The sequence below is a fragment of the Saccopteryx leptura genome, chromosome 7, assembly GCF_036850995.1.
Source record: "Saccopteryx leptura isolate mSacLep1 chromosome 7, mSacLep1_pri_phased_curated, whole genome shotgun sequence".
NCBI lineage: Eukaryota > Metazoa > Chordata > Mammalia > Chiroptera > Emballonuridae > Saccopteryx > Saccopteryx leptura.
This window is the reverse complement of record NC_089509.1, coordinates 6,151,271-6,172,718: the sequence shown is the minus strand read 5'-3', so window position 1 is coordinate 6,172,718 and position 21,448 is coordinate 6,151,271. Positions and strand designations below refer to the sequence as shown.

The 21,448-nt window shown below is 45.2% G+C and overlaps 1 protein-coding gene across 1 annotated transcript in view; it reads right to left on the bottom strand.

Annotated features, from left to right (window-relative positions):
• Positions 1–13,643: 13,643 nt before the first annotated feature.
• The window catches only part of GYPC (glycophorin C (Gerbich blood group)), a 38,662-nt gene continuing 30,857 nt past the window's right edge, over positions 13,644–21,448 (bottom strand). The window contains exons 2-3 of the mRNA XM_066345709.1: positions 15,451–15,501; positions 13,644–13,890 (exon numbers count right to left, since the gene is read on the bottom strand). Coding sequence (XP_066201806.1) covers positions 13,694–13,890; positions 15,451–15,501 — 248 coding nt within the window. The 3' untranslated portion in view covers positions 13,644–13,693. The remainder of the gene's footprint in view (positions 13,891–15,450; positions 15,502–21,448) is intronic.

Here is a 21,448-nt window from a genome sequence, read left to right as displayed (position 1 = left end):
AGAACACTGCAGAAGTTGGGCGGGCTGAGCTGTAGGGAGAAGCCTGTGGAGAGAAGACCTGTGGAGCACTGAGGCAAAGTTAACTAGACATACTTAGAGAGCCTTAGAAAGGAGCCTGACCAGAAGTCAGCTCACTCCCCTGCCTGCTTGAGCTGGTGGCTCTGGTTGACAAAGCTTTTATACCCAGGGCTGTGCTTTGAGCGGACCTGGAAGAGGGACTTGGCAGCTTATAAGACCTCTTGCTCTGCAGGAAGTGATTGGGGCATCTTTCTACCAGCTGATACAGGTTATAAAGTGTAAAAAGTCTGAGAAGAGTAGATCCGTGGAGAGCTGAGACATACTAGATATGCCCGGAGACTCATAGAAAGACCTGAAAAGCAATCAGCTCCTAGCCCTGCCTGATTACACTGGCAGCTCTGGCTGGCAAAGCCTTACCCAGAACCCTACTCTGAGCAAGGACAAAGGGGAGATTCGGCAGCTCTTAGAACCTCTTGCTCTCCAGGCAGTGGCTGGGGCAACTTCACAGCTGTGTCCCCAGGCTGCTTGTTCAGGAAGGCGCGATCTGTAGAGAGGCTCCGGGAAAACGAACTCTCCCATTGTTGGAGCCTGCAAACACTTACAAGCCCCACCTACCATCAGGACTGAGGCTTAGTTTATGTCATCACCATAGTGCCACATCAACTGCATATCTCTGCCTAAGAGTGCCACGAGGCAGAACCTGGGGTACAGTGCCACCAGCCAAAAAGAGAGAGAAAGAAGAAAAGGGAAGAAGATAACCTCTCAAAACCAGGAAAAATTCAGTCTTTATAACTTTTTCCATTTTTTTCTTTTACTTTTTTCACTTTTTTTTCTTCCTCCTTGGTCATTTTATCCTCTTTTTGTTTTATTATTTTCTTTTCATTTTGAACTTCACTACCCATAAGTGTTACATTTTTCATTCTTTTTTTTTCTATGAGGGTTACATTCCAAAAACTTTAACTCTTTTTATTTTTTTCTTTTCTTCTTTTTTTCTCTCTCTCTTTCTTTTGGTTTCTTCTTTTCTCTTTCACTTTTTCTCTCATTCAGTCCTCACTCACAAACAAATTATTTTATTCTGGATTCAAATTTTTCCCATGTGGCATTTTGTGTGCTTTTTAATTCACTTTTCATATCATCAGGACTTCCCCCAACTCTGGCTCTCCATTCTAGGTAGTTTTTGTTCCATTTAATATGATAGAATTTTCATTTTTTACTATTTTTTTCTTTTTTCTCTTTTTATTTTTTTCTTCTTTTTTATTTCACTATATCTCTCATTTGCTCATCATTTACAAAAAATTATTTTATTCTTGATCCAGATTTTTCCTTATAGCATTTTGTGGGTTCTTGCCTTGTTTTTTGCTTCTTTGTCACTTCCCCCCAACTCAGGCCATCTGTTCTATGTAGTTTTTGTTCCACTTAGAACAATAGAATATTGTTTTCCATTATATTTTCTCAAAATTTTTTTATCAACTCTTATTAGTGTTATTAACAATACCACTCTCAAATGCCATTAAGAAAAGGAAATAGAATATCATGGATACAAAAGACAGAGATGTAGCTCAGATAGATGAGGAAAAAATCTATAGAAAAAAATTTCAATAACTTAGAATCTTGGAGTTAAATGACAGAGAATTTAAAATTTAAGTCCTAAAAATACTCAGGGATATACAATAAGCACAGAAAGGCAGTTTAGGGAGCTCAAAAAACAATTCAACAAACAGAAAGAATACATCACCAAGGAAATTGAAACTATGAAAATGAATCAAACAGAAATAAAAAACTCAATTCATGAACTGAAAAATGAGGTAACAAGCTTAGCCAATAGAACAGGCCAGATAGAGGAGAGAATTAATGACAGAGAAGACAGGCAACTAGAGGCACTAAAGAGAGAAGAGGAGAGAGACTCACAAATTAAAAAACAATGAGAAAGCCCTATAGAAATGGTCTGACTCATCCAAAAAGAGCAACATAAAAATAATGAGTATATTAGAAGGAAAAGAGAGAGAAAATGGAATGGAGGACATATTCACACAAATAATAGATGAGAACTTCCCAAGCCTGTGGAAAGAACTAAAGCCTCGAATTCAAGGAGCAAACAGAACACCGAGTTATCTTAACCCTAACAAACCTACTTCAAGGCACATCACAATGAAATTGGCACAGACCAATGACAAAAAAAAAAAAAATTCTCAAGGCAGCCAGGGAAAAGAAGAATACAACATATAAAGGAAGGCCTATTAGATTATCATCAGATTTCTCAGCAGAAACTCTACAAGCTAGATCAGATTGGACCCCAATATTTAAAGTTCTGAAAGAGAGAAACTTCCAGCCAAGAATACTATACCCATCAAAGCTATCATTCAAATATGAAGGAGAAATAAAAACATTCACAGATACAGAAAAGATGAGGGAATTTATCACCAGAAAATTCCCACTTCAGGAAATACTAAAGGGGGTTTACTGACCAAACACAAAAAACAAAACCACAAGTAAAAACTCCATCAAGATCGCAATAAAAACAAGATTAATCTGTGACAAAGAAACAAAAAGGGAAGAGGACAAAGATTAACAATAGCAAAGGAGGATGGAGTGCAGAAGCACTCATGAAATAATGTACTACTGGCCCTGGCCGGTTGGCTCAACGGTAGAGCATTGGCCTAGTGTGCGGAGGACCCGGGTTCGATTCCCGGCCAGGGCACACAGGAGAAGCGCCCATTTGCTTCTCCACCCCTCCGCCGCGCTTTCCTCTCGGTCTCTCTCTTCCCCTCCCACAGCCAAGGCTCCATTGGAGCAAAGATGGCCCGGGCACTGGGGATGGCTCTGTGGCCTCTGCCTCAGGCGCTAGAGTGGCTCTGGTCGCAACATGGCGACGCCCAGGATGGGCAGAGCATCGCCCCCTGGTGGGCAGAGCGTCGCCCCTGGTGGGCGTGCCGAGTGGATCCCGGTCGGGCGCATGCGGGAGTCTGTCTGACTGTCTCTCCCTGTTCCCAGCTTCAGAAAAAATGAAAAAAAATAAATAAAAAAAATAAAAAAAATAATGTACTACAATGAACATGATATGTATGCTTTCCATTACTTAATGGTAACCACCCCTGAAAAAACCAACACAGAGGTACATGGCTTGAAAATAAAAGTAACAGAGAAAAGAAGTATGGATTACAACCAAACAAAAACAAATGATAGAAAAATAAAAGAGAAGAACCAAACAAGATACAAAACTATCAGAAAGCAATATATAAAATTGCAATAGGAAACCCTCAAATGTCAATAATTATACTAAATGTAAATGGATTAATCTCACCAATAAAAAGACAGAGTAGCAGAATGGGTTAAAAAAGAAAATCCAACTGCATACTGCCTACAAGAAACACATCTAAGCTCTAAGATTAAAAACAAATTCAAAGTGAAAGGTTGGCAAACAATACTCCAAGCAAATAACATCAAAAAAAAAAAAAAAAAAAAGCAGGTGTAGTAATACTCATATCTAACAATGCTGACTACAAGATAGCAAAGGTAATCAGAGACAAAAATGGTCATTTCATAATGATAAAGGGGACATTGAATGAAGAAGACATACTACTTCTTAATATTTATGCATGAAACCAAAGAGCACCAAAATATATGACAGCTACTGACTGACCTGAAAACAAAAGCCGACAAAAATCAATCATACTTGGAGAACTCAATATACCACTGACGGCTCTAGATCGTTCATCCAAACAGAAAATCAATAAAGAAATATTGGCTTTAAACGAAACACTAGAACAATTGGATATGATAGACATCTATAGGACATTTCATCCCAAAGCGCCACAGTATACATTTTTCTCTAGTGAACATAAAACATTCTCAAGAACTGATCATATGGTGGGCCACAAAAATAACATCAAGAAGTTAAGAATGATGGAAATTATACCAAGCATATTCTCTGATCATAAAGCCTTGAAACTAGAATTCAACTACAAAAAAGAGGTAAACAAACACACAAAAATGTGGAAACTAAACAATACTTTAAAAAATGAGAGGGTCAAAGAAGAAATAAAAGCAGAGATCAAAAGTTATATACAGACAAACAAAAATAACAGTACGACCTATCAGAATCTCTGGGATGCAGCAAAAGCAGTAATAAGTGGGAAGTTCATATCACTATAGGCCTCTATGAACAAACAAGAGAGAGCACAAGTAAACCACTTAAATTCACATCTTAAAGAACTAGAAAAAGAAGAACAAAAGTAATCCAAAACCAGTAGAAAAAATTAAAGAATAAAAATCAGAGCAGAAATAAATGAAATACAGAACAGAAAAACTATAGAAAAAATTAATAGAACAAGGCGCTGGTTCTTTGAAAAGATCAACAAAACTGACAAACCCTTTGCAAGACTCACTAAGGAAAAAAGAGTAAATACTCATATAAACAAAATCCAAAATGAAAGAGGAGAAATCACCACAGATATCATAGATATACAAAGAATTATTGTAGAATACTATTAAAAACTATATGCCATCAAACTTAATAATCTAGAAGCAATGGATAAATTCCTAGAACAATACAATCTTCCTAGACTGAGTCATGAAGAAGCAGAAAGCCTAAACAGACCCATAAGCAGGGAGCAAAAACAAACAACTATCAAAAACCTCCCCCAAAATCAAAGTCCAGGGCCAGACAACTATATTAGTGAATCCTATCAAACAATCAAAGAAGAACTTGGTTCCTGTTCTACTCAGAGTCTTCCAAAAAATTGAAAAAAAAAGCAATACTTCCAAACACATTTTATAAGGCCAACATAATCCTCATACCGAAACATGGCAAGGACAACACAAAAAAAGAAAACTACAGACCAATATCTCTAATGAATATAGATGCTAAAATACTAAACAAAATACTAGCAAATCGAATACAACAACACATTAAAAAAATAATACATCATGATCAAGTGGGATTCATCCCAGAATCACAAGAATGGTTCAGCATATGTAAAACAGTTAACATAATACAGCATATCAACAAAACAAAGAACAAAAGCATATGATCCTGTCAATAGATGCAGAAAAGACATTTAATAAAATACAAGACCATTTTATGTTTAAAACATTCAACAAAATGGGTATAGAAGTAAAATATCTCAACATAATAAAGGCCGTTTATGATAAACCATCGGCTAACATCATATTAAATGGCATAAAACTGAGGACTTTTCCCCTAAAATCAGAAACAAGACAATGTTGTCCACTCTCTCCACTTTTATTCAACGTAGTTCTTGAAGTTCTAGCCAGAGCAATCAGACAAGAGAAAGAAATAAAAGGCATTCATATTGGGAAAGAAGAAGTAAAGGTTTCACTTTTTGAAGATGATATGATCCTATACATCAAAAATCCCAAGGACTCCACAAAAAGACTACTAGAAACAATAAATCAATACAGTAATGTCGCAGGATACAAAATTAATATACAAAAGTCCATTGCCTACCTATTGTATATGCCAACAATGAAACATCAGAAAATGAACTAAAAAATAACCCCTTCATGATTGCAACAATAACAAAAAAATAAAATACCTAGGAATAAACATAACAAAAAATGTAAGGGACCTATATAATAAAAACTACAAAGCATTGTTAAGGGAAATCAAAAAAGATACAATGAAATGGAAAAATATTCCTTGTTCTTGGATAGGAGGAATAAATATAGTCAAAATGAATATATTACCCAAAGTGATATACAGATTTAATGCAATTCCCATCAAAATTCCAAAGTCATTTTTTTAAGGAAATGGAACAAAAGATTATCAGGTTTATATGGAAGTATAAAAAACCCCAAATAGCCAAAGCAATTCTAAGGAAAAAGAACGAAGCTGGGGGCATTACAATACCTGACTTCAAACTATACTATAGAGCCACAATAATAAAAACAGCATGATATTGGCAGAAAAATAGACACTCAGATTAATGGAACAGAATAGAAAGTCCAGAAATAAAACCACATATATATGGTCAAATAATGTTTGATAAAGGGGCCAACAACACACAATGGAGAAAAGAAAGCCTCTTCAACAAATGGTGCTGGGAAAACTGGAAAGCCACATGCAAAAGAATGAAACTCGACTACAGTTTATCCCCTTGTACTAAAATTAAGTCAAACTGAATCAGAGACCTAAATATAAGACCTGAAAAAATAAATTACATAGTAGAAAACATAGATACTAAACTCATGGACCTTGGTTATAAAGAGCACTTTATGAATTTGACCCCAAAGGCATGGGAAGTGAAGGCAAAGATAAATGAATGGGACCACATCAGACTAAGAAGCTTTTGCATAGCAAGAGAAACTGAAAAGAAAAGGAACAGATAGCCAACTAAATGGGAGATGATATTTTCAAACAACAGCTCAGATAAGGGCCTAATTTTCAAAATATACAAAGAACTCATAGAAGTCAACAACAAGCAAATAACAATCCAATGAAAAATTGGGAAGAGGACATGAACAGACACTACAAATGGCCAACAGATATATGAAAAGATGCTCATCTTCATTAGTTATTAGAGAAATGCAAATCAAAACTATAATGAGATACCACCTCACACCTGTTAGATTAGCTATTATCAACAAGACAGGTAATAACAAGTGTTGGAGAGGCTGTGGAGAAAAAGGAGCCCTCATCCACTGTTGGTGGGAATGTAAAGTAGTATAAACATGGAAGAAAGTATGGTGGTTCCTCAAAAAATTAAAAACAGAACTATCATATGACCCAGCAATCCCTCTACTGGAATATACCCCCAAACTCAAAAACACTGGTATGTAAAGACACATGCAGCCCCATGTTCATTGTAGCATTGTTCACAGTGGCCAAGACATGGAAACAACCAAAAAGCCCATCAATAGATGACTGGACAAAGAAGATGTGGTACACATATACTATGGAATACTACTCAGCCATAAGAAATGATGACATCGGATCATTTACAACAACATGGATGGACCTAGATAACATTATACTGAGTGAAGTAAATAAATCAGAAAATACTAAGAATTATATGATTCCATACATAGGTGGGACATAAAAATGAGACTCAGGGACATGGACAAGAGTGTGGTGGTTACTAGGGGGGGATGAAGGGAGGAGAAGGAGTGGGTGAGGTGATGAGAGGGGCCCAAAGAAAACCAGATAGAAGGTGAGGGAAGACAATTAGACTTTGGGTGATGGGTATGCAACATAATCAAATGTCAAAATAACCTGGAGATGTTTTCTCTGAACCTATGCACCCTGATTGATCAATGTCACCCCATTAAAATTAATTAAAAAATTAGGAAATATTTCAAAATGAATATGAAGCAATAAAAAAGAAACATTTGATTTTTTTATTAAATAAGAATATTAGAAAAGCAAATGACAAGTCAAAGAAAGTTATTCAATTATGCAAATGAGATGCAAAAAACTTTTATTTCATTGGTGAAATGCACTATACAAAAGTCTAAAAGTACTGGAGTATCTATCTGTACATTCCCTGATCCCCTAATTTTTGTGAGCTGTATATAATAAAATGTTATATATTATAATGTGTAAATGTCAGGCCTGACTGTATTAGAAAAGTTAATGGAATTATCAAACGTTTGTACCTACTTAAAACAAATAAATGTGGGTGAAGAGAAAGGACACCATGATTTTGTCAAAGATTTTTCTTTAAGTTTGACATTTTGAAGTAAAGATGATAGAAGAATACTTAAACATGGAATGTATTCACACATGGGTTTTCCGTGATAGCCAGAAATACAGATGTGTATAGATACTTTGTGCTGGAGACTACTCCAACACCTTGAAGGCTATTGCTGTTGTGACAGGATTTTCCTAAAAGAGCAATTCTTTCCTTTTTTCACTTGATTATTCTTTTGAATATTCAGTGTATATGAAACCTGGGTCAATTTACTGTGTGCCCATATGTAAAATGACGTAAAGTTCAAATAAAAACATGTCTATCACTCATACGAATGTCCAGTAGCAGGTTCAAAAGTGGGTTGTGACCTGTCTATGTACTGCAGAAGGGCCACCCATTCTATGAATAATTCCAAGTACCGTATGTCCAATGTTCTGAAAACACTTCTAGGGGGCATTCACCCTTATGTTTAGAACCACTGACAGAAAGAGTGGATGTCAGTGTGTCCCAGAGGAAAAATGCCAGGTCAGGGTTTCTGTCTCTGCCTCTGTTTTTGCTCCACCAGCTGAGGTACAACCATGCAGCCATGGCACTAATAATACTCAGAGTGCACAGGACCTGCTGGCCACTGTGGTAGCCACTCTACAAGATGTGGGCTAATCTACAGGATGAACCCCATCTGGTTGGTGCTGTTATTCTTGTTTTAAAGATGGAGACAATGAGCTCTGATGTTGGGCAATCTGCTGCAGTTTTTGGTTCCTTACCTTTCTGATGCATTGTAAGAGGAGAAGGACCTTCTATGTCTCTTCACCAAGGAGAAAAAAAAACCCAGTAGAGATGTTTTCATTCCAACTGGCTATGAAAATTCTAGCATAGGTTGATGTATTTTAGGCATGAAATAATTTGAGAATAATTAATTCCCTTCTGTGAGTGGGCCCTGGAGATAGATGTCGACTAGTAATCAAAGAGGAAGCACAAAGAGATTTATGTTTCATATTACAACCAAGAAATGATACTTGTGCCATTTGGGATTGAAAATGTTTTTCCTGTACTGACAGAAACACAGACAGCAGATGATGCCAGTGCGCTGTGGAAAAGTGAGCCGTTGGTTTGGAGAGACCAAACCTTCAGGAACCATATCCTCATACAGGCAGAGCGTCTGGCTGCACAGCACGAAGCCTGCTGGGGAAGTGCCCTTGAAGAAATCGACTGACCCTTAGGGCTATATTTTGAGCCAGGGCATAGGAGGCTCTTTGATTTGTGATGGGGACAGTAAATTAAGAAGTATATGGTCAAAAAGTCACCATGCTGGAAAAAAGAAAAACAGTCTTTATTATAAACCAGCACTCTTTCTCTGACAACCTCTGTTAAGTGTCAGGTCTTTGGGGAAAGGGGACTGGAGGCTGATTATAAACTGTGTAAACTCCTTGTTGAATGTGTGTGTGTGTGTGTGTGAGTGAGAAAAATCCTCATCTAATTGACTCAAATGGGGGTTCTCTTTGCTAGAAAGAGAGAAGACCCTATTGAGGAAGTAGGTGTGGTTCTGTTTCTCTCCAATTTACTCTTCTGGTTCCAGCTAAGGGAGCTGTCTACAAAGATTCAAAGCTAACTAGAAAAACAAACATGCTTATTATCAGCTAGGTAGCAGCACCTCTCCTCAGGTTATCTGCCTGCTATCTCCCCAAGGAACATACTTTGATTATCAGGGCCAGGGCACAGGTTTGGAAAGAGCTCAGCCATAACATAGGGAAGCACATGTCCTGGAAAGGACTAATGATGAGTCCTGAATCTGTCACATTGGAGTCCCAGGCCCATTTGGACATGGGACGTCAGGACTAAGTGATGTCCTGAATGAAAGAATGACCCCTCTCAGCCCAAGGATCCTCCTCTGGGATCTGAGTTGTATGGGCACCTAGGACGCACGGTGGTAGCGGATTCTGATTTGATCCATGTGAGGAGGCCTGGGGAATGCCTAGTTCTGCTCCAGCAACAGATTAGGAGAGCCAGGCTTTGACTTTTAGGTGTGAAGTGTCAGCCCTGATTTTCTGGGGTGTCTAAGGAGGGTATCCCAAGGTATGATCTGAGTTGGAGAAGAAAAAAATAATGATTTCAACTATTTGAAAAGTAAACAGTGGCTAAAGTGTTTGGTTAGGTGTTGAAGTCTGGGAAGCCTGTACCTAGCTGAAGCATCTTTGGAGATCTGTAATGTTGGGAGAGACCGCTGATCACAAAATGGCCTCAGACAAAGAGGCTGGCAGGTAGGGTCCGAGCTCACTGCCAGGGCTCTGAATTGATGACCTCACCCATGGAGTAAGACTTCCCACAGGGAGTGCTTCTATCGTTCCTCTGATCGCAGACCAATGAAAACAATCAAACCTCATGCACTCGCAAAATGATTAGAAAATTTTCTCCTTTAAACTCCCCCATATGCCTCAGGAAGCAGATGTGTTTTGATTTGCTGGTGAGAAGTGGGGATGCTTTAAAGGGCTGGGCTCCCAGGGGTGCAGCACATGGCCAGCTAGGGTTTCAGGTACATACACACTTGTTCAGCAAGTGTTTGTTCAGCACTCACACCACCAGGCACTGTCTTTGTCTGGCAGTGCTTCCTTCCTGGGAGATAGTTCTCCACGGTCTCTCACATTTCTAACATCTTGTGAATGAGGCACGAGCTGCTCTTTGTCTTAAACAATCTTTTCTGGGATGTCTGTATAGCAAGGAGCCCTGGAAGATGCAGACAGTTCCCCAGAGGAGAGGGCAGGCCTGTCAGAAGAGACTGGTTCTCTCAGCTCGATTCCTCTTCTGGAACCGACCCACCATGTGGACAACCTGGGTCCTTCTATGTTGCCCTCTGAGACTTGAGGACAAGGAGAATAGATCACATATGCCGATGTCTATACTCTTGCTGTGCTGTGAGTGACAAAGCCCCTGTCTCTAAGCACAGAGCCCAGGTCCTCTGTCAGCATCTACAGAAGGGCTACAGGCTGATGTGTTACTCTCCAAGCAGAAAAGAAATCTCAGTGCCTTCACAGTTCCTGACAAGCTTATATCTTAAATTTTATATTGAAAATACCCTACGCTTCAAATATTTTTATCTTCATTTTGTTGATTAGAACTGAACCAGAGAAGTTAAAGTAACTCTCCCTAGGTCACAGAACTAGTTAGTGTCAGAGAGGAGATATTTGTTCAACTCTGTCTGATTCCAGAATCATTTTCTTTCTGTAACATGTGGACATGTTAAGTTGCAAACATGAAAGTGCCTATTTTTTTTAAGAGGGTACACTTTATTTTATGTCCTTTTTATTTTGTACTTATTTGAATTATTGTCTATGTTAGGACTCCATTGTCCCCTAGAGCTACATTTTGGTCATTAGAGCTTATGTATTTGTTAACAGTAGAACAATCAAGCCGGCTGTCACCATTGGCTTTCTAAATGCAGCCAGAAATGTCTGGACCACAAACCAGGGCTTCACGAGTGTTGTTAATATCCTCATGACAGATTCTTTTTTTATTATTAAATTTTATTTTTCAATAACAGTTTACATTCAATATTATTTTGTATTAGTTTCAGGTGTACAGCACAGTGTTTAGGCAGTCGTATACTTCAGAGTATGTTTGCCCTGACATTTCCCGTGCCCAGCTGACACCATGCGTAGTTATTATGATATTACTGACTATATTCTCTATGCTGTACTTCATATCCCTGTGACTATCTTGTTAAGTACTACCTATCTGTACTTCCTAATCCCTTCAACTTTTCCACCCAGACCCTCAAGACCTCTCCTACCCGGCAACCATCAGTATCGTCTCTGCATCTGAGTCTGTTTCTATTTTGTTTGAAAAAAAAGAAACAACTGAGCAGTGTCTCCTCTAAAGGAACATAAACAGGACACACTCATCAGTACTTCCTTCCAATGAAGAAAAAGTTCTCTAATATTCACAGGACAGTTTGCTCAAAGCCCGACCTCCTGCCTGCCATCTTCTGGACAGGATGAGACCTTTCATAGCAAGCAGGATGGGCAGGGTCATGTGAAACCCAGGGTAAAGGATGAGGAAGCTGAAGTAAAAGGCAGGTCCGGGATGAGGGATGCCACCACCCCTTGGCAGGGCCCCTTCAGGACAAGCCTTTAGAAGCTCCCTTGTACATTTCCACAGGCATTTCTGTTTTGAGTCTTGTTTAACTTTTGATCACTGTATATATTTATGATGGAGATTGACCTATTCCTCCAGTGGCTCCCAAAGCCCATAGGACAAAGTCCCATTTCTTAGTCTGGGGCCCAAGACCCTTCTTGGTCCTGCTTTAGTTGACTGTGCAATGACTCAGGCCCCTCGTCCTCTCTGAAGTCTTCCCTCTGTCCCCCTCATCTCCCAGGTATAACTGCCTCTGCTCCTTGGTGTTCCACACTCATCTGTGCCACTTCTCTCGAAGCAGCTCTAACACTTTAGGGCCATGTACTTGACATGTTTACTTTCTCCACCAGGCAGGGCCTGCTCTATTCAGTGAGGCCATCCCCACACTTAGACAGCCACCTAATCCATGTGTGTGCACTGCAGCTGTGTAGTCACACACTCACACAGGTATGTGGCCCATTTGTCTCGGCTCTGAAAAATTCATCATTAAAATTTATTTGGGGACTGAGCACTTTTTTAAAAGCACAAATCATTCAAGAAGGGCCCATATGTCATGTAGCCAATCATTTTCCTCTTTGATTAGATTGGGTGGCAGCTTCCCAGGTGCTTGAGGTGTGGATGAGTTGTGATCAGACTGAAAGCACTTTGCCCTGCTAACCATCCCAGTAAAGGCCAGGAGCCCAGGACGCTTCTTGGGCACCAACTCCCAGTACTCAGAGCTGCCTCTGTTCTGGTCCAGCTCTGGTTGAGAATGAGGATGTTGGCACAAGAGCCTAGGTCCTGGCAAGCTGATCTAGTTCCAGGACCAGGAAAGGGGAGCCAGGGCCCAAACCCAGGGTGTCTGTGCTCCAGCCACTGTTATTATGGGAAGAATGGGGGCTCAACAGGTCCATTTTTTCTAATACCATACATTAGAGAATTGATGCTTCCGCCAGTGCCCTGTGGCTGGGACTAGCTCTGGACATTCCACCCTTACATTAGTTTCATGAAGCTGGTGCCTGTGTGGGAAAAAGGAACGCCGGTCACTGTTCCCTCCTTCCCTCGGTGGGCCTAGGCGCCCTGTCTGTGCTGTCTGTGCTGGGAGTGGAGCCAGATGTGAGCGGTCCAGCCCCATGCACGCACACACACACAGACACCATCGGACTCAGTCGCCCTGGTGAAGCGCCAGCCCTGGGCAGCATTCACTCTTCCCCGGACAATTACTTCCCCGGTAATGCTGTTTGAGTGCTCGGTTTTATGTTTCATATTTATTTCCAATCCCTTAGAGCCGATCAATGAAGAACAAAGATGTCTTTAGGTCTGTCAGCTGCTGTTTCCCCAAATATCAAGGACTGACATTTGGTGAGGTGCTGATGCACTGCCTTGCTTGCCCAACCCCCAGGCCTTCACCCCTCGCACCCGGCAAGGCCTCACACACCACACTGAGGACAGATCACACTGCCCAGAAAGACCCAGACTTTTCCCTTGGGCAGAGCAGAGGCTGGTCTCCGGGGTGGTCACTGTGTCCCTGGGAGAGGCCTCTCTGGACTGGCTTCCTCCTCCTGTCCCCCCAGCTCCCTGGCCCTGCACCCAGTGTTCTCAGGCCAGGTGGGTGCTCCCACGGTCTGCCTGGTGGTGCAGGAGGCCGAGTGGTCCTGGAGCAGGAGTCTGCACTGGGGGGCCAGGTGGGTGCTCCCACGGTCTGCCTGGTGGTGCAGGAGGCCGAGTGGTCCTGGAGCAGGAGTCTGCACTGGGGGGCCAGGTGGGTGCTCCCACGGTCTGCCTGGTGGTGCAGGAGGCCGAGTGGTCCTGGAGCAGGAGTCTGCACTGGGGGAGGTGGTCCTGGAGCAGGAGTCTGCACTGGGGGAGGTGGTCCTGGAGCAGGAGTCTGCACTGGGGGATGTAAGGCCTGCTTCCCCTCAGATAAAGTACTCCTTCCTGCTGTTGTCGCCAGCATCCTGGAGGGACAGGTCATCCTGCAGGGCCACGTCTGCGCTCTCGGCAAACTCTGTGCCCTTGTCCTCGTTGGTGCGGTAAGTGCCCTTGTGCCGGTACATGTAGTGGAGAATGAGGATGAGGAGGATGACCAAGAAGAAGGCCACAGCAGCGATCACTCCTGCAGGTGGGAAGGAACCAGGGAAGGGGGTCAGGACACACAGGGGCTGTGGCAGGATGACATGCTGCCACAATGAACACCAGCCCTAGCTGGGCTGGCTGCTTCCTGCCACTCTCTCCCTATTGCACGTGTGCTCACGTGCTGAGTGACCCCTTCTCCCTCTTCTCTTCCTCCTCTCCCCTCCCTCCTGCAGACAGCTGGACTTGATCCCTGCTTGGAAGAAGGCACTCACAGCATTGAGACAGAGCCATGTGCATGATTTTTAATTTGTATAATGCAGCTCTGTGGGTTTGCCTAACACTGAGGGGTTCAGAGGCCTCAGAACTTTCAGTTTTAAAACCAGGGGTTTCCTGGGGCATGAGCCTTAGCGTCCTACAACCAGGGAGCTGCTGGCAAATTGGGTGGAGTCGGCTGCCTGATACGCATTTTCAGTGGGAAAGTCCAGGGTGAGGGACGGTGCCAAGCCTGCCCTCTGGGACAGCTGGAGGAAGTGTGCCCGCTGCTCAGGGCCCTGCCCAGCTCCCCGGAGCTCCTGGGAGTGTGGGCTGTGAAGGGCAGAAGCCTGGAGAGGGAGGGACTCCTGGAGGATGTGGTCAAGGATGGGGTGGGGGCGCATTCGGGAGCAGTTATTACTTCATTTGGGGTCAGGGGGCAGAAAACTAGAGAGTTTGGGCAAGGCTAATGGGTGGGCAGGTGGCTCTCAGTGGAGGAGGGTGGTGAGTTTAGGCATTTACTTGAAGCCTCAGAGCAAGCCCTCTGCCTTGATTTGGAGTACAGGTTTATTTGTGGGCATTGAGGGATGTTAGAAAATACAGGGTGGGGGGGGGATAAAACTGTTCCCAAGGCCCGCCTTTGGGGAACAATTTTCTAAACACCCTGCTGCCTGCAGGACGGCACGTCTGTCTGCATGATGTTAATAACACTGTAAGGAAAAGAAGGTTCAGGGGTCCAATGCACTGGGGAGCGCCAGGTTACACAGGCCGAGCAGGAGTCCGAGGGCTTGCTCGTCCTTGTTGACACTAATTGCCAAGTCCCTGAGCTGTCAGCGAGCTGGGGGGGATGTGTGAATCTCAGGAGGAAACAACAGGTTACATATCCCAAACTGAGTCCTCTCTGAGCACAGTTTGGGGTCACACCCATAATCTGTGTGGCCAGGGCAGGGTTCGAAGCAAGGCTACAGCAAGGTCTCTTTTCTTTAGGATAGAGGGATGGGGGTGTGGGCCCAGGACAGGGAATGGGGTCAGATGAGGATACAGAGAAAGGTCCAGGAAGCTGATCCATCCCACAGCCCAGCCCCCACACATGCACTAGAGGGGGGCTTTATTTCTAGCCCTGGTATCTATGAATGTACAACCCTATGAGGACTCTGACACGGTATGTTTGGCACTGCTCTTGCCCACCCTCGCCCACTGGGACACTGTGTAGGGCATTCACATTCAAAACCATCTTGGAGAAAGAAAGGAGAAGCACTGGCCACTCCTGGCCTTGAGTCCTCAGGAGGGTTCTCCCCTGGGCACTCCCTCGGACCCCTGGCTGCTCAAAGGGCCTGGGCCAGCTCACCTGTGAGGATGGCGATGTGCATCGTTGTCCAGGCCATCTCGGTGACAGGCTCTACAAACAGAACAGAGGAGCCTGAGTTGAGAGGAAGTCCCCACAGCAGCGCATCTCAGCCCAGCCTGCACGCTCCACTCACGCTAGCTGCTCTGTGAACGGGCCCAGAGAGAGTGGGAACCAGCATGTTGTGCAGACATGCTCTGTGCCAGGGGTACACAGAGTCATGCCAGGGCTCTGCTTGGCTGCTGTTGACTGGAGAGCACAGTGACAATCATCCGTGGGGCCAGACACAGTAGTAACAACTCTGGGTTTGGGCTCCTGTGGCTTCCCTGACCACGAGTTATGCCTCATCCAGCAGGTGCTCAGTAGACACTTGCAGGGATACAAAGCTGCGTTCAGTGCTAACACCCCTCCTCCCAGCTTGTCTCCCGATAATGGTCAAACCGCACCTGTGGACGGCCCCACCCATGCCAGGTGCCATATTAATTGCCTTCCAACTCTTCCGTCATGTGTTCTTCACAACAATCCCACAACGCTCGTGGTTTTATTAGCCCATTTCACAGGTGGACACGGAGGTTCAGAGAGTGATGCAGTCATCACTTCCGTCCAGTGGCAGCTGGACGGGGCCTCCCCTCTGGGTGCACTTCCTTTCTCGTGGAGCTCTAGGGGAAGGCTCCCTGAGCGGTTCTACAGTTCTGGACGTCCACCCCCAGTGGGAAGGGACTCAGCAGTGCTCTCCAAGTTACTCAGTGCCCTTCTCTGAGGCTCGGTGGTCAGGACGGAGCGCCAGGTCTCAAGGGAGCAGGGGACAGCGTGACCTCGAGCTGCTGCACAGGGCCTTTCTCTCTTCCGGGAGACGAGTGAGAGTGAGAATGTATTAGACCATGGAAATCCCATTACAAGTGACAGAAATTAAAAACAGAAGGCTACCACATACTAGTCATCTCCACTCAGATGATCACTTTAATTATAGTGCAGTGAGGTCATTTGTTTGTTGGGGTTCTTTGATTACTGATTTGATTACTAATGCCAATTTCATTAGGTGTTATGTGTCTGTTCAGATTTTGTTTTATTCCTGATTCAGTCTTAGAAACTTGTATATTCTAGAAATTATCTATTTTTTTTCAAGTTGTCCAATTGGTTGGCCTGTAATTGTTCCTAGTATTTTCTTAGAACCCTCTGTGTTTCTGTGGTGCCAGTGCTCACGTCTCCTCTCTCATTCTTTGTTTTACTTGGGTCTTCTCTCTCTTTTCCTCAACAAGTTTTACTGAAGGTTTATCATTATGAGCCTGGGAAGCCTGGGGAGCACCAGAGGCATCTGGCTTGAATTATTTGGGGTGCATTTCTTGGCTTATGTTTAGGGACTGGTTACTCAAAGCTATGTCCTGCAATGCTGGAAGCACTCCAGTGGGCCAGCCAGGCTTGGGGCTGGTGGGACTTGGGACCCTGAGGGGTCACCCAGGGAGCCTGCTGACATGGGCTTCTTCAAGGTCATGTCTACCACGGGGCACAGGCAGGAGAGCCGCTCTCCGTGCCCCGTCCCTCTGCAGCTGTGCAGAGCTGAGTCTGCTCCGGTTGCGTGATGTTACTGACTCTAGGGCAGTGATACTCCAGCGTGACCAGAACTGCCACACCGACCAGATCTGGCACAGAAGAGGAAGCTGAGCTGTCTGGGAAGGGGGGGGGGGACGGTATGAGACAGTAATTCTTTAAGTGTGGTCCCTGGAACAATAGCGTTTCCTGGGAGCCTGTTAGAAATGCAAAATTTGGAGGCTCCACCCCAGACCTACTATATCAGAAATGCTAGGAATGAGTTCAACAGTCTGTGGCCACAGGCCTTCAGGTGGTTCTGATGCCTGCTTGGGAGTGAGAAGTGCTGGTGTGAGAGAAGGCTTCCCAAAGGGGCATTATCGAGAGTGGTCCTTGCAGGATGAATAAGAGTTGCCACACAGACAAGAGTATAAACGTTCCAGGTCGTACCCACAACAGTGCTCACTTTACCTCGTTCTTAGCTTTCTCCCCTGATGTCTGCTCACCACCTGTGACACTGTCTCCCCTGATGTCTGCTCACCACCCGTGACACTGTCTCCCCTGATGTCTGCTCACCACCCGTGACACTGTCTCCCCAGATGTCTGCTCACCACCTGTGACACTGTCTCCCCTGATGTCTGCTCACCATCTGTGACACTGTCTCCCCAGATGTCTGCTCACCACCCGTGACACTGTCTCCCCTGATGTCTGCTCACCACCCGTGACACTGTCTCCCCAGATGTCTGCTCACCACCCGTGACACTGTCTCCCCTGATGTCTGCTCACCACCCGTGACACTGTCTCCCCAGATGTCTGCTCACCACCCGTGACACTGTCTCCCCTGATGTCTGCTCACCATCTGTGACACTGTCTCCCCAGATGTCTGCTCACCACCCGTGACACTGTCTCCCCTGATGTCTGCTCACCACCCGTGACACTGTCTCCCCTGATGTCTGCTCACCACCTGTGACACTGTCTCCCCTGATGTCTGCTCACCACCTGTGACACTGTCTCCCCTGATGTCTGCTCACCACCCGTGACACTGTCTCCCCTGATGTCTGCTCACCACCCGTGACACTGTCTCCCCTGATGTCTGCTCACCACCTGTGACACTGTCTCCCCAGATGTCTGCTCACCATCTGTGACACTGTCTCCCCTGATGTCTGCTCACCATCTGTGACACTGTCTCCCCAGATGTCTGCTCACCATCTGTGACACTGTCTCCCCTGATGTCTGCTCACCACCCGTGACACTGTCTCCTCTGATGTCTGCTCACCACCCGTGACACTGTCTCCCCAGATGTCTGCTCACCACCTGTGACACTGTCTCCCCTGATGTCTGCTCACCACCCGTGACACTGTCTCCCCAGATGTCTGCTCACCATCTGTGACACTGTCTCCCCTGATGTCTGCTCACCACCCGTGACACTGTCTCCCCAGATGTCTGCTCACCATCTGTGACACTGTCTCCCGTGACACTGTCTCCCCTGATGTCTGCTCACCACCTGTGACACTGTCTCCCCTGATGTCTGCTCACCATCTGTGACACTGTCTCCCCTGATGTCTGCTCACCACCCGTGACACTGTCTCCCCAGATGTCTGCTCACCACCCGTGACACTGTCTCCCCTGATGTCTGCTCACCACCCGTGACACTGAGGGTCCAGAAGCCTGGATTTCGATCTCTCACTTCTGGGGTTGATGGAGTGAGCACCCTCATTGGCTATACCTCGCATAAGCCTGGAATGAAAATGCAGCTCTGCAGGAGTTGAAAGGTAAGGATGTGCCTGGGATTATAATGATACTGAGATCAGGAATTCATGTGGGGTGCAATGGGCAGCCTCACGAGGTGCATTTATGGTGGAGTAAGATGTTATTTCTGGCCAAGTTCAGGTCTGAGATCAGAATCAGACAGCAGTTGAGTCCTGCATTTGGACAGGCACAAGAGGCCTCAACACTTTTTGTAGAGACCCAGAGTGCCCTGCCTTTCCCCGTCCTTGCTCTCCTCGAGACTAACGCCCCACCACAGACACACTCTCCCAGCTCCAGCACCACGAGGCATGCTCACAGCTCTGCGCCCAGACCTGCACTGTGCGCTGACACTGAATGACAGTTGCTGAGTGTTATCTGGAAGCCTAGTCCCATCTGAAGAATTGAGAATCAAATTGCACCCTGCACTCTCCACATCTCTGTGGGAAAAGCTTTGAGTCAAATCCTGGCTTAACCAATTTAACAGTGGTGCATTCAGCAAAATGTTTAATACTGATTGCCTTTAGTTTCTGTGTATGTAAATCAAGGATAATGGTACCCAGCTTGTGGGAAGGATAACAAATGATACATAGTGGTATTATATACATAATGTGGGCAATTTTGATTCTGAGTCTTACGAATACTCTTGTTTGCATGTAATTCCAATCTGGCCACTTAGATGCTGTGAGTCCATGCAGAGGATGGACTCTGGTCATCAATTTCCAATATCGTCCTGGGTCACAGTAAAACAACCCCTGGGTGTCTAGTGTCTCCGTGTCCCCATATTACTGCAGGGACCAGGGTGCGTTTTAAGAAACAGACAGTGAGCCTTTGACTTTGAGGGTTTATGATCTCCCTGGGAGGGGCAGCTAGGACAAAGGAGTTTTATTTAGAGCAGTGTTTGTCAAACAGTAAACCTCAACCTACTGGTGGGTCATAATTGGAGAGAGAGAGAGAGAAAGGGATTGAGAGAGAGGAACAAAGAATAGGGAAGGAGACACACAGAGACAGAGAAAATCGCTTAGGGAGCATTAGCACTCCCCCCTGAAGTCAGGAGACTAGTAGGTAGAGTTTTGCTTTTACTTGTACACACACCACAAACCTAGGGACCGAGTCACAATGTAAAGGGTGTTTCTCAGGGTCACACTCACCACGGTGTTTGGGACTCTGATTTAGGCATTAACACTATAAGAGAGAATAAACCAAACCCTAGTTCCTATAGTGTTTTGTTCAAGGGAAGCCCAGCTAAGAGATTAAGCAATGAACAGGCGAAGGAAGAACAAAGCAGAAGAAATCTGACCTGGGTGGTGGCAGTAAAGAGGCTGAGTTGTGTCACAACCTGGGGCTTCTGAACCCCCATGTGAGCTGGTGGATGTGGAGCAGGAAAGGAAAGGGAAGGACTGTCCCGCTCCTAGACCCACCCCCTCCCATAGGGCACAGGGGGAAGCGGGGAGACAGGCCCGTGCCATCACGAAGGCCTCAGGAAACTCCAGGTGTGGGAAGAACGTTCGTAAACTCTAGGTATGTGTCTTGGAGGTGGCAGGAGAAGAGGACATGGCATTGGTTCTCTGTGTGTATACTGGGCACAGGTCCTAGGCGAAGTTGCCATTTAAGCTCCCTTATTTGACTCCACAGCAGGCCAGCAAAAGGGAAAGGTTGTCCTTTCTTTAAGTTACGAACAACAAAATGTGTGCCCAAAGGGGTCAAGTAACTGGTTGAAGAGTCGCAGCCAAAAGCAGGCAGAGCCTGTGCTTCAGCCTGGGGCCCTCCAGCACCACAGCACCTGCTGCGGCCCGAGGTGGCCTTGCACCTGGGCAGTCGGCAGTTTTCCTGCAGTTCCATCCCTGTGGGCACGCCTAGTCCACAGCGTAGTCAGCTGCCTGTCCTCTGGCCAAAGGCAAGCAGTACTTGGGAGGTGGCAGGGCAGGGCAGGGAGCACAGGTACTGCGCTCTGCGCAGGTGACATCCTCTGTTCCAGCTGGCAGCCTGGGAGCAGTGGGCAGGGTGCAGAACTTCAGTGGCAGCAGGGGGCAGTGTTTCTCTGATGCTGACAGACAGCAGTGGCCAGGCCCCATGGATGCTGACTTCCTTCTCTTGTGTTTTTAAATGAAGCTGTGCAAGAAAGTCCTATTTCTCTTCACACCGCCCGCCCCCTTCTAATGGCTCTTCCTTCTGCCTTAGGCCTGGGGAGAACATGCCTGCATCCTGCTCCGGTGGCCTGAGCATGTAGAAGAGGACTCGGGAGGTGAGCGGCTTTGAGTCCAGAGTGAGGATGAGCTCAGACATTCTGAAGGAGGAGGATGGTTATTTCAGCCTTAAAGCCATAAAGAGAAACAGGGCTGACATGGAGTCCTTGCGGGGGTGGGCTTCCTGCCTTGGCACCGTGTCTGAGGTAACAGTGCAGTGGCGGCCACAGCTGTCACTCAGAGATCTGGTCAGAAAGGTCACTCTATCAAGCGTTCTCAGGTGGCAATGGCTTTGCGTGGGTCTGATTGGGTTCAGGAGGAGGAACAGGAAACTTGTGGACATGGGAAGTTCTCCTGGCTCTCACTGGAGTATCTCCTTCCTGCTCTAGATTCTGGCTTCCAAGTTATTACGAAAGGGAAGTAGGAATTGCTTGACATTCGAAGTTTATTAGCTGGCTTTTATTTTAGTAGGAGAAAGGTCAAGTACATTTCCTTTTCTTTCAGGTTCATTACTACCATGCCCTGAGAAGATGTAGCATTCA